The following is a 12,768-nucleotide window of genomic DNA, read 5'->3' as shown; positions in this document are numbered from 1 at the left end:
TATATATATATATATATATATATATATATATATATATATATATATATATATATATATATATTCTCCCTTCAAAAAAATGCATGTGGTACCAACCTTGGCCACCAGATGCCACTATCAGTAAACATGTAATCTTATGCTTTTAATGCTTTCTCTGTTGCTGTATAGCTGAATGAAACATTTATTATTTATTTAAGGGTTTGCAAACCTTAATCAAGACAAAATCAGGTTACATATGTTTGATATGTCATTCGTTGTCGTGTAACAGCTGGAGTTTGTTAAATTTTTTTGAAGAGAGAAAAAAAATTTGAAGAGAGAATAAAAAATGTTTGAAGAGAGAAAAAAAATTTTTGGAACAGAGAATTTTTTTTTTTTAAGACTTAGGCTCAGGAAGGAACTGAGACACTATTTTTATTTTATTTTTTTCACCGTTATTTATTTATTTATTTTTTTCCACCTTGCGGTTCAGGGCTTCCATAAGATATAGTATATTAACAATAATCAAATATATTGAATACAGTTAGTATATTAGTTGATATTAATTATCAAAGTTGTACCAACATTTAGCCTTTACAGCTAGAAGATCATTGTTTACCTTACTCGACAAACAACTATTATTGCCTAGTTTTTATCACACTCTGCTCCATCTCAACTCGATAATAATGCCTGTCATATAGCGCACTTGAATGTGTTCGTATGCGCGAACTGAGACAACCGAAATGGGGCAAAACAAAGATGAGTGTATTTTTTCCGTTTTGATCACTCGTAAAATTCCTTGAGCTGAAAGATAAAACGGATTTATTTTATTCTTTATCCCATTTTCTTTGAATGTGAGTGTTATTAGGCTGAACAGGCTAACCGGATCCCTTCTCTGTCTGCTGCTGTACAGTGTCAGTGTGTGTGTGTGTGTGTGTGTGTGTGTGTGTGTGTGTGTGTGTGTGTGTGTGTGTGTGTGTGGGTCATGGTGTTAATGATGGAATCGCAATGCGAATACTTTATGTATTTCCCTGCCGTCCCCATCTCAGATCTGTCGGACCCGGCCAGATATCGCACGCTTCCGCGTCGCAGCCACCTCTATCTCGGGGAAACCGTGCGCTTTCTTCTGGTTTTGCGCTCTCAGAACGTCGCATCTGGTTCAGGCTCCTCTTCGTCCACCGGCACTGCGGCGGCTGTTGATGGCAGCGGGACGGAGCATCACAGTCGCTCTTGGAGGGAGCTGGCCGACACTCTTTGCGCCGTGGCCAGCGTTTGCCCCGGCGACAACAGACAGCGAGGTCAGCCTTTGTATCACGACTACCACAGCAGCGGGGACGAGTGTGTGGAGGACACGGACGATGATGATGCTGCGGATGTGGGCAGCGCAGGTAGAGGGGGCCCGAGGTACCGGGGCTTCAGGGAATGCAAGCCGCTCCTCATTCACAACAGCTCGGGCAACGGCGTGAGGGAATTCCGCAAGGCTCCTGTGCAGGTGCTGTAGTGGACTGTAGATTTTCTAAGTACAGATAAAACTGACTGTACATTCAAATAAATTGGACTTTATCTTTAGCAACAAGGAAGTGTTGACATTTCCTGTGTTGTAAGCTACTGTTTGCTGCAGATGTGAGTGTTAATGGCTGGAAAACATGCAGAACATAATGCTTTAAAGATATCTCTAATAGCAGGTAGTCACACTGTTGCAAAAGGGTTAAAGGAATAGTTCACCCAGAAATGAAAATTCTCTCATCATTTTCTCACCCACATATTTTTGTAACAGATTGGAAATACCGTCTATGGAAGCAAATGTTTTTCAGTGCAATCTTGGTTTTGGATAGTAATTTGAGTTGAGGACAGATTCTTCATACTTAACAATAGTGTGACAGCACATCAAGGATGCACCTGTGCTTTTTTGTTTAAAAGGCACATTCAATGCATTCAGAAAATATTCAGACCCCCTTCGTTTTTTCACATTTTGCTATGTTGCAACCTAATATGCTTTAAATAAAAATAAAAAAATTACATCAATCTGCACTCCATACCCCATAATGGCAAAGCAAAAATCTGATTTTTGATAACTTTGAAAATTTATTAAAAAGAAAAAACTGAAATATCACATTGACATAAGTATTCAGACACTTTGCAATGAAACGTGAAATTTAGCTCAGTTGCATCACATTTCTCTGGATCATCTTTGAGATGTTTCTACACTTTGATCGGAGTCCACCTGTGGTAAATTCAACTGATTGGACATGATTTGGAAAGGCACACACCTGTCTATATAAGATCTCACAGCTGAAAATGCATATCAGAGCAAAAACCATGCCACAAGGTCAAAGGAACTGCCTGCAGAGTTCAGAGACAGGGTTGTGTCAAGGCACAGATCTGGGGAAGGCTGCAAAAAAAAACAAAAAAAAAAAAAACATTGAAGGTTCCCAAGAGCACAGTGGCCTCCATAATTCTTAAATGGAAGAAGTTTGGAACAACCAGGACTCTTTTTTGAGCTAGCCAGCAGAGCTCATGTGTGGAGATGGGAGATACTTGCAGAAGGACAACCATCACTGCAACACATCACTGATCTGGGCTTTATGGCAGAGTGGCCAGACAGAAGCCTTTCCTCAGTGCAAGACACATAAAAGGGTTCTCAGACTGTGAGAAACAAGATTCTCTGGTCCGATGAAACGAAGATTGAACTGTTTGGCTTCAATTCCAAGTGTCATGTCTGGAGGAAACCAGGCACTGCTCATCACCTGCGCAATACCATCCCAACGGTGAAGCATGGTGATGGTAGCATCATGCTGTGGGGATGTTTTTCAGCGGCAAGGACTGGGGGACTGGTCAGGGTTGAAGGAAAGCTGAACACAGCAAAATACAAAGATCTCCTTAATGAAAACCTGGCCCAGAGCACTCAGGACCTCAGACTGGGCAGAAGGTTCACCTTCCAACAGGACAATGACCCTAAGCACACAGCCAAGACAACGCAAGAGTGGCTCAGGGACAACTCTATGAATGTCCTTGAGTAGCCCAGCAAGAGCCCGACTTGAACCCAATCGAACATCTCTGGAGAGACCTGAAAATGGCTGTCCACCATCCTGACAGAGCTTGAGAGGATCTGCAGAGAAGAATGGCAGAAAATCCCCAAATCCAAGTGTGCAAAGCTTGTCGCATCATACCCAAAAAGATTTGAGGCTGTAATCTCTGCCAAAGGTGCTTCAACTAAGTACTGAGTTAAGGGTTTGATTACTTAAGTCAGTGTGATTTTACAGTTTTTTTCTTTTTAATAAATTTGCAAAGTTATCAAAGTTCTGGTTTTTGCTTTGTCATTATGTGGTATGGAGTGTAGATCGATGTGAAAATAATAATTTAAAGCATTTTAGCATAAGGCTGCAACATAACAAAATCTGAAAAAAAAAAAATTAAGTGGTCCGAATACTTTATGAATGCACTGTATAGCAAAACAAGGTAATTAGTGTACCAAACAGATTGCACAGGTTAGGAAAGTACAACCCACAATGTGAAATAAGGGCTTAGTCTCCTGTTTGCTCTGCTTTCAGTCACACCCAGTAGTGCAAACCTTTTTTAAATGAGCCTTTCAAAAAATTACAGATCCATGCAGTAGGGCAAGGTTGTGTAGCTACTGAAAATAATACACAGACCCTGTCTCACTTTGAAGTGTTTCTTTGACCCTTTTTGTTACTTAGTCTCCTGTGGATGAGCCAGTTGTTTTAAACGACGAGGTAATCTTTCCTCTGACTGTGTCTCTGGATAAACTCCCTGTCAACACTCTCAAAGTGAAGGTATGAGTAGTGTGTGTGTGCACATTTATCCATGTGTATCAGTAGCCCATATTTGATGAGGACAGTAGGTCTTTTTTCATCACATACATTATTTGACATGCTTGTCTTTGCACATAATGTTTTTGCTGACCTACAGCTGTTTGTGTAAGTTTCTTATGCAAAGGATTATATCTGTGAAGCAATCCATATGAAATCAAACACCAGTGCACATGCAATGCCACATTATCTCACATATAGTATGTTGCTGATTATACTAGATTGTATTGTGTACCTGAATGCAGATAATAGTGACTGTGTGGAAGCAAGAAGAGGGGAAAGTGGAGCTCCAAGAACATGGCTACCTCAGCATCCTCCAACAGAAAAGCCCCTGCCAAACATTCCGCCAGGACCTAAACACCTTCAAAGCCCAGGGTGAGCTTTTGCTTCCATCAGCACAATACTGCACAATATCATTTTTGATTCAGCAGTACCTCAGGTAACTCAGAGTGGATGATTCACTGTTGTCACTTTATACTAGATTCTCCTTCCTTTCATTATTTGTAATGTTTTGGTGTGTTCATGTAGTGTCATGTTTTTACAGTTGTATTTTTTTTAAATTTCATGGATTTTTATAGGCATTTTAAACCTAAAATTGAGAATTTGTTCATTTTAGATATAAACTGTTTTTTATTAAACTCTTTTTCTTTTTCTTTTGCTAACAGTCAGCACCACTCTTAATGTCCTGCCCCCTCCCACAGTGAAGTGCCAGCAAATGACTGTTTCAGGGAGACACTTAACCGTCCTGAAAGGTAATGTCAGCTCTTTTTTTTTTTTTTTTAAATCTCTTCTCTACTGTATATTGTTTACAAAGTGCAGTTGTTTTAATCATTAAAGGGGTCATGTCATGCATTTTTGTTTACTTTATTATTTTCCTTGAGGTTCACTTATAATGTTATTAAATGTCAGCACAAAAATCTGTCATAATACAGTATGACATGACCTTTTCCATCCTGTCTCTGGCCCTCTGTCTGAAGCACCCAGTTTTCTGTGTTGTCCTTTTTAAGGCTTCAATATACACTAACTGAGCACTTTATTAGGAACACCTGTACACCTACTTATTCATGCGATTATCCAATCAGCCAATCGGGTGGCAGCAATGCAATGCATTAAATCACACAGATACGGGTCAGGAGCTTCAGTTAATGTTCACGTAAACAGAATGGGAAAAAATGTGATCTCAGTGATTTCAACCATGGCATGATTGCTGGTGTCAGACGGGCTGATTTGAGTATTTCTGTAACTGCTGATCTCCTGGGATTTTCACGCACAACAGTCTAGAGTTTACTCATAATGGTGCCACAAAACATCCAGTGAATGGCAGTTCTGCAGACTGAAACGCCTTGTTGATGAGAGAGGTCAACAAAGAATGTCCAGACTGGTTCGAGCTGACAGAAAGGCTACGGTAACTCAGATAACCAGAATAGCATCTCAGAATGCACAGCACGTAGAACCTTGAGGGGGATGGGCTACAACAACAGAAGACCACATCGGGCACTTTATTAGGACCGTAGTGTTATGATTGGCTAACATCTTTAAAGTGCAAACACCTCCCGCCAACACTCGTGGAACTGTTTTTGCCAAGAATAAAAGAATGAAAACATGCAAGGGATTTACAAAATCCCCTGAAAGCACTGGGGCCTGGGTAGCTAAGCGAGTATTGACGCTGACTACCACACCTGGAGTAGCGAGTTCGAATCCAGGGCTGCTGTGTGACTCCAGCCAGGTCTCCTAAGCAACCAAATTGGCCCGGTTGCTAGGGAGGATAGAGTCACACACGGTGTCATGCACAGCGAGCCATGTGATAAGATGCGCGGATTGACTGTCTCAGAAGTGGAGGCAACTGAGACTTGTCCTCAGCCACCCGGATTGAGGTGAGTAACCGCGCCACCATGAGGACCTACTAAGTAGTGGGAATTGGGTATTCCAAATTGGGGAGAAAAAGGGGATAAAAAAAAAAAAAAAAACATTCTCCTGAAAGCACTCAGTCCAGGCAGTCATTAATAACTATATGTCCTAATTTATGTGGCGTACGCGATCAAACTACTACAGTTGTTCCGACTGAAATAACAATCGTAAACTGAACAGCACACTGTTGCTCCCGAATACTTATATTATTAGGCATACAAGATATGGTGATACGATAATTATATATATATTATATATATATATATAAGCTGAGAACAGTGAAAATTGCCCAGACTTACACAAGCTGTGAATGTGAAGGGTTAATAAATCTGTACCCAGCTGTAAGGGACAGTTGACCTGGGTGTTCGCCTCCCATGTAATGTGGAATACGGGATGTTCGCCGGGTGGGGAGTCACACCACCGGTCGACCGGAGTAGGGATTGCCCTCATTTGTTTCGCTGTTTAAATACAGAATAATGCGCATACCTATGCATTCTTTCGGCCAAAATACGGGACATCCTGGCAAATACGAGACAGGTGAGAAGGCAGCCACATCATTTTTACTACATCATTTTCTTTCTTTGCGCTCCATGTTATGTGTTCTTCTTGCATAATAAAATTATTTAATCTCAAATCAATATTTCGTAAGCAATTATGTATTTCTTTGGTAAGTAACCGTGTAATAAGCATGATCTGCTCCGCATTGGAGTCCTGATCATAGTTTATTTTGTGATTAAAACAGCTGACTATACAATTCCTTACATATCAAGCAGACACAGACAGAAACAAGAGTATTATTATTTGTTGGTCATTGGCATTACTGTCGTGTCCAATGTAGTTAGCACTGCTCCATATTTCAATACAAATTACTTTGGAAAGTCTGAATCATAATAGTTCTCAAAAGAATCCTTAGAGAAATGTGCCAAACAAAACATATAATCCCACACTGATTGGATAAAAAATGACTTCAGCCACTCTTTTCTAATATTGTCATCCTTCAAAAGTCTAGGCAGAGATGCTAAATTTCCACAGCCAGGAATGGCACAACCTTTTTGAATCTTCCCTGACATTGCTATCTCTTTGTTAGTTAAATAACAGATACAGCAGTGGTCCCTCTGGGTGTATAGTAATAGCTCTACCTGTCCAGATCTCATCATTCACCAGTGGGCAAACCAAAGAGGCGATGATGTAAAAGGAGGCATTGATCTCTTGCTTTGGAGGTGGTTATGCATTAATGAAGGCCCCCAAGTGATGTAGGGAAGTCACGGAAATAGAGAATAAGCCATTTTTGTAACTTGGTGTGAACAAATGCTCTTTTTGGATTAGGGAGGAAGTTTTGAGTTCTGAAACTTAATGTATGTTTTTATAGCACAATAAACTCTTACATGTCAAAAGATCAAGGAAATTTAGATTCCTTAATGACATGACCCATTTAATGCAATTGTGATTCTCATTGTCCTGAAATCTTATTGTTTCAAAATACATTTGAAGAGAGGTCACAATATCTTGTGAATTTTTCATAGTTGTGAATGACTCTGTGTCTTAATATGATATAATTGGTATCTCACTACCTAGTCTTCAAGGGAGGATGCATTTATTTGCTTGTGTTTTAGCTAGAGTGTATTTTCTCTAAGCTTGTCAGAATTTTATCATTGTGCCGTTTCATGCTAATAAACAGCAGCTTAACAACCACAAAACTGCTCAGAATTTCTACAGCTGACAGTAGACTTTCTGTAGGTTTTTACCTTGCACTTTCTGTTTGAGTTTTGTGGCTTCCTGTGTCTTTACCTATCAGCCGTTTTTTTTGTGCAAGTATGCATGAACATCTGATGCTTTCAGTGTTAAACAGGAGTTCTCAAGAGGAAGTGTGTGTTCGTGACATCAGAATCCTGCCCAACTTCAATGCCTCATACTTACCAATGATGCCAGATGGCTCAGTGCTGCTGGTTGACAATGTTTGGTAAGATAAACATTTTTATGTAAGATATCACACATGTATTGATATTCCTCAAACATTCTCGTTATGGTTTGTTCTAAACCCCTACAGCTCAAAACACTTAACACACCAACCCCATTCAAACTGTTTTGTTGTTGATGATTTCAGCATTAGGTGTGCTATCTGTTTTTGTGCTAACTTTATACTTTTTAAGAAATTTACTTCTAAAGTTTGAAAATGTCCCTTTTGTTTTACATTCATAGAATATCAAGCATTCAGAATGTAATAACATTGATTTCGTTGTAATTTTTGCATACTAAATTGTGGTTGATCTTGTCTACCTTCAACATTTTTAACCATTTATAGCCGCCTTTACACTGCACTGTGACTGTTTTGATTCTTGTATGAAGGCGACTGAAAACAAGACACATGCTTAGTGCCATGACAACAGCAATGCTCTGATACAGCGTTTTATTTACACAGAACCAAACTCCAAAACCTAAGCTTCCCTAAAACTGTTCTTTTGCACCTTTCATACACTGTTATTTCCTTAAATGCATATCTAGTTGCTATCTGTGATAGCCAACAGGGGAAATAAAACCATGCGTATCTGTTAATGGAAGGGATATAAAATAGATAATTTGTTAACAATAAATAAACTCTCTGCATGTTTAAAAATATCTTGGGGTTTTTGCCCAAGTCAGATTCATCTGAGAGAGATCTGTTCATATTGATGCATTACATTAAATGAAATTACATTGCATTGTATTAATTATAATATGTAATATACACGGGAGTGGATTTACTGTACAGAAAATGGAGACTGCACTTGCAAGCGGTGAGCCAGGTATGGGAGAGATACAGGTTAAGCTGCTCTATCTCGTCGCATCGTCAATCTCTTCGTTTACTCACTGCAGTCTGAACCAGTCAAAAGCAAATCCACGCAAGAGAAACCTAGCAAGTGCGCGATAGAGACTGAACGGCAGCTAGAGAAAATAGTTTTGAGATTTTAAACTTCAGCAAATTAAACTTCAGCATTCAACACCTTTTATATCTGTATGTATAGTGTCTAATAATGCATTGGCAAATTACAATTAATCTTATCTTGCCAATAAAGCTTGTTATAAACTAAATCTGCCCATTTGATACTATTATTAAAAAAGTCCACTGGAAAACGGCAGGAAATTTTGCGCAACTGTTAATTACAGAATGTCCACTGATTTTATGGCATGTAAAAATATACATTTATCAAAGATTTATACCTGTAAAAATGTGTCTACTTCTACTCTATACTCCTAATATATTTCTAATTATATTTTATTGTTTGTTTTAATGTACCGTATACCATGATTAATCGCGATTCATCTCAGAAAACTGTGCGATTTAATAAATTACATTGTTTTAATTGATTCACATATATTATATTATATTATATTGATGATTTACCCCTTTGTTTATATGGTTTTCTTCAGTCATCAGTCAGGAGAGGTTGCCATGGCATCATTTTATAGGATGGACAGTGAATCTAGCCATCTTCCCAGCTTGCTCAATGCTTTAGAAGAGCAGAACTTTCTCTTTCAATTGCAGCTCAGTAACCAGCCACAAGATGATTCAAGTGAGGTGGGCCATTATGACTGAGATAATTATGTTGTACAATCTTGTGTGGTACACCCAACAAAAATGTATCACAAGGCCTTTACACATTTATCATTTTGTGTGTCTTTTTGGTGCAGGGATTGGAGGTGCCATTGGTTGCAGTCTTACAATGGTCCACTTCTAAACTGCCCTTCACCAATTCTATCTACACTCACTATAGTCTCCCTAGCGTGAGGCTGGACCGGCCACGCTTCATCATGACTGCCAGCTGTCCCAGTGCTGTCAAGGCCCACGAGCATTTCCGGGTGCGATACACTCTACTCAACAACCTTCAGGACTTCCTGGCCGTCCGATTAGTCTGGACACCTGAAGGTGAGAAAGGGAAAAAAAGAGGTTAGGTGTGCATGGAGGATGTTTGGAAAAAGGTGGAGAGAGATTTTTCGGATCATGCTTGGCAGGAAGCAAAGTGAAAAAAAAAAAGACAGATGAAAGGTCAGAGGACGTTGGGGAATGAGAAAACTGACAGTAAATTTAAAAGTGTTGTGTAAGTGGTTTAGGAAAGAATATACATCAGTCAGAGAGAAAAAGTGCTTGAAGAGACTGCTTTTGAAATTATGGGAAGGACGAGATCAGGACACAACCAGGGCCAGATCCGAACTAACATCTCCCACATGAGCACCACAGCACAATGCACCTAGAGCATTTGTCTTAACCGTTTTTACATTGCTATCTATGTCCTTATGGTTTTTCAATTCTCCTCTGTCCTCCTCACAGGTCGTGCGCAGAAAGAGGACCCTGCAGTAAATGCAGTGGTGTGTCATTCTCCTCTCAGCAACCTAGGATACTGTCGGAAAGGCAGTACCCTCTCCGTCAGTGTGGCTTTCCAGATACTCAGAGCAGGACTTTTTGAGGTAAAGAGAGTTTGTACATGTGTGTTCCTATGTGTGCATATGAAATGACAATTGCATTGCTCATAACCTCTTTTGCCTCCAACAAAAACCTGGAGTTCGGATTGAGTTTGGGATCCACACACATACATTTCTACCATTTCTCTCTGTATTTCAGTTGAGTCAGCACATGAAGCTGAAGCTACAGTTCACAGCGTCCGTATCCAACCCTCCCCCTGATGCCCGACCTTTGTCTCGCAAGAACAGTCCTTCCAGCCCAGCAGTCAGAGACATTCTGGACCGACATCAGGCCAGTCTTAGTCTGGGCCGCTCTCAGTCATTCTCGCACCAGCAACCATCCAAATTCCACCTCACGAGGTATAGAGTTAAATGTGTGCACATAGACACAGACATGATTATCACAGTCCAATTTTCCAGTTGCACACACACATACATACGTGTTTGCTTTTCTGTCATGATGAGGACAATGCTGGGTATTGATACAGTTTTCCCGATTCGATTCCGATTCACAAGCTTTCGATTCCAATCTCGATTCGATTCTATATTGATTCATATGGGTACATTTCTGGTACAATGTCCATTTTGATTACATATAGAAGAAATTGTCTTAATTATAAAGGAACCTTCTAGGCAACCCTTATAGGTACAGTTTGAAAATATAAAATTTACAAATTATATTTTATCATTCGTTTTTCATCAAATTGGTCACATTATAGCTTTTAAAAAAGCTATTCCATCAATTAATTTCTTGAAATTGAATAAATTGTTGCATATATATTTTTGTTACATTTTTATTTTTTACTTGTATAATTTGTTCTATTTACAAGTATTTCCATTGATATATAGAGTATGTGCTTAGTCGGCACAGACTCTTTAAGAGCGCATATTATGTGAGAAGATGTGCATAATTTCTTTAGTGCATCCATGTGTGATTTAGAATTAAATGCTTCTTTTTATGTTGTTGTTTTTAATCAACAACTGAATGTAAAAAAAAACAAAAAACAGAAAGGGTATTAAAAGAGAAATTATTCAGTGACATGTGGATCCGTGGATCTCGTCTTTGGTCACACAGAACCAGTTAAAACAAACGTTTACTCTCAACATGCAGTGAAAGGACCTCTGTGCTAATAACGTCTTCTCCACTATTCAATTTAATCACTGGTGAGTGAAATCTGAACATTTACTAGCCAGTGGCTAATCATAGACCTTTTGAGTCACATACCATGAAATTTGGTTGCACATGCGAGTGATTTACTTGCACTAGAGAGGGTTGCCACACAGATTGAAAGATCGATCTTGGGATTTAAAAATCGATATCGATATCAAACGAAGATCACCATGCATTGGAAAATTGACATTTTTACCCAGCCCTAATGAGGACTTTCCATTGACCTCTGCTGTTTTTATACTGAGCTAATTTTATTTTTTATCCCCTTTACTAACCTACCCCTAAACCTAACTTTCAGAAATCCTTTTGCATTTTCAGATTTTCATTACTTTACATGACATTACATTGACATTACACACAGTGATGATTATTTCAGGTTTTTCCTCGAGGACATTTTGTCCCAATAGAGGCAATACCTGATTCACACACTTTTACACTTTGTGTAAGAAAAATTGAAACATGCTCTCCTCGTGATTAGGTTTGTAATTACTATTACAGGAAAACATAAACTTTCTCATAAAACCGTGTCTATGTGTGCTTATCACAGGACGGGCAGTGTTATGGAGCGCAGGGCCATCACTCCTCCTGTGGGCTCTCCTGTTGGTCGTCCCCTATACCTCCCTCCAGACCGGAACATTCTTTCGCTCGACAAAATTGCCAAGCGTGAGTGCAAGGTGCTCGTATTGGATTCACACACCTAAATACACACAGGCAGAGGAGGTGGGAAATTCTTGAACTTGGGTACATATTAATGTGTCATGAAGTAGAGTATATTTAAAAAGATGTTTAAAAAAAATCCATGGTCTTTAGGTTTTATTACAATTTGTTTTTATGTTGTTGTCTTTTTACCTGGAATCATTGTTTACATGCTGTACAGTATGGTTCTTTAAAATAATTTCAATGCAAGTTATGTGTAGCCACTGTCTTTGAATGAAAGGATGAAAAACATTCACATGCACATACAGTATGTCACAGGGTTTTTTTTTTTTTTTTTTTTTTGTAGCTTATCCGTAGGAAATTTCACTGGAGACATGAAGTTCTGAAACTTGTGTTGCTTACAAGATAAAATGGTGTATTGATGATTGTTTAAATACCCCATTTTGGAAGCGTGTAATGTGCGATAGTGTTTTGTTTTCTCTCCAAATATGCTACTTAGTATTGGATATTTTGGACGTTTCTACATTTCATTTGTCAACACTGCCAAAATTCCCCTGTCCATATTGACAGTAATTCTGTCTTTTTGCATTCCAGTAATTTGCTTTACTTTGTGAAAGCGCTTTTATTATTTTTATTGTTTTTCTTAATTACTTTAAAGATTGTTTTCAAAGAAGCAGTTTTCAGTTTCCAGTCATGTTTAAACTGAATTTTATTTGATCTGGTGGTGAAGTATATCGGCGTTATTTTGCCCTGCAGTGTAACTGCATGTCACCGATATTCACACTTCCTTTC

At 38.9% G+C, this 12,768-nt stretch overlaps 1 protein-coding gene across 2 annotated transcripts; it reads left to right on the top strand.

The window, feature by feature from the left end:
- The first annotated feature begins 186 nt into the window (after window positions 1–186).
- Window positions 187–12,749, top strand: LOC127456666 (trafficking protein particle complex subunit 14-like). 2 transcript variants are annotated; one of them, XM_051725131.1, is made up of 10 exons: window positions 187–1,465; window positions 3,672–3,767; window positions 4,049–4,178; window positions 4,469–4,555; window positions 7,551–7,671; window positions 9,120–9,267; window positions 9,381–9,615; window positions 10,018–10,154; window positions 10,309–10,508; window positions 11,867–12,749. In XM_051725131.1, exons 1-10 carry the CDS (start codon window positions 959–961, stop codon window positions 12,018–12,020), a joined length of 1,815 nt encoding a protein of 604 aa, XP_051581091.1. In that variant the 5' UTR covers window positions 187–958; the 3' UTR covers window positions 12,021–12,749. The 2 variants fall into 2 exon arrangements, with proteins under 2 accessions (XP_051581091.1, XP_051581100.1); XM_051725140.1 differs by lacking the exons at window positions 187–1,465; window positions 3,672–3,767; window positions 4,049–4,178 and having other exon boundaries at window positions 4,520–4,555; window positions 7,561–7,671.
- The last annotated feature ends 19 nt before the right edge of the window (window positions 12,750–12,768 follow it).

This window comes from Myxocyprinus asiaticus, chromosome 2, assembly GCF_019703515.2.
Source record: "Myxocyprinus asiaticus isolate MX2 ecotype Aquarium Trade chromosome 2, UBuf_Myxa_2, whole genome shotgun sequence".
NCBI lineage: Eukaryota > Metazoa > Chordata > Actinopteri > Cypriniformes > Catostomidae > Myxocyprinus > Myxocyprinus asiaticus.
Note: the sequence above shows the minus strand (reverse complement) of the source record. Positions and strands in the feature narration are given on the sequence as shown.

Excerpts from the sequence above, each read along its gene's own strand:
- LOC127456666 (XM_051725131.1), top strand. The coding sequence starts at position 959 with ATGGTGTTAATGATGGAATCGCAATGCGAATACTTTATGTATTTCCCT. Across the intron at positions 4,179-4,468 it reads AAACACCTTCAAAGCCCAGG|TCAGCACCACTCTTAATGTC; the intron begins GTGAGCTTTTGC and ends TTTTGCTAACAG. Across the intron at positions 4,556-7,550 it reads ACACTTAACCGTCCTGAAAG|TGTTAAACAGGAGTTCTCAA; the intron begins GTAATGTCAGCT and ends TGATGCTTTCAG.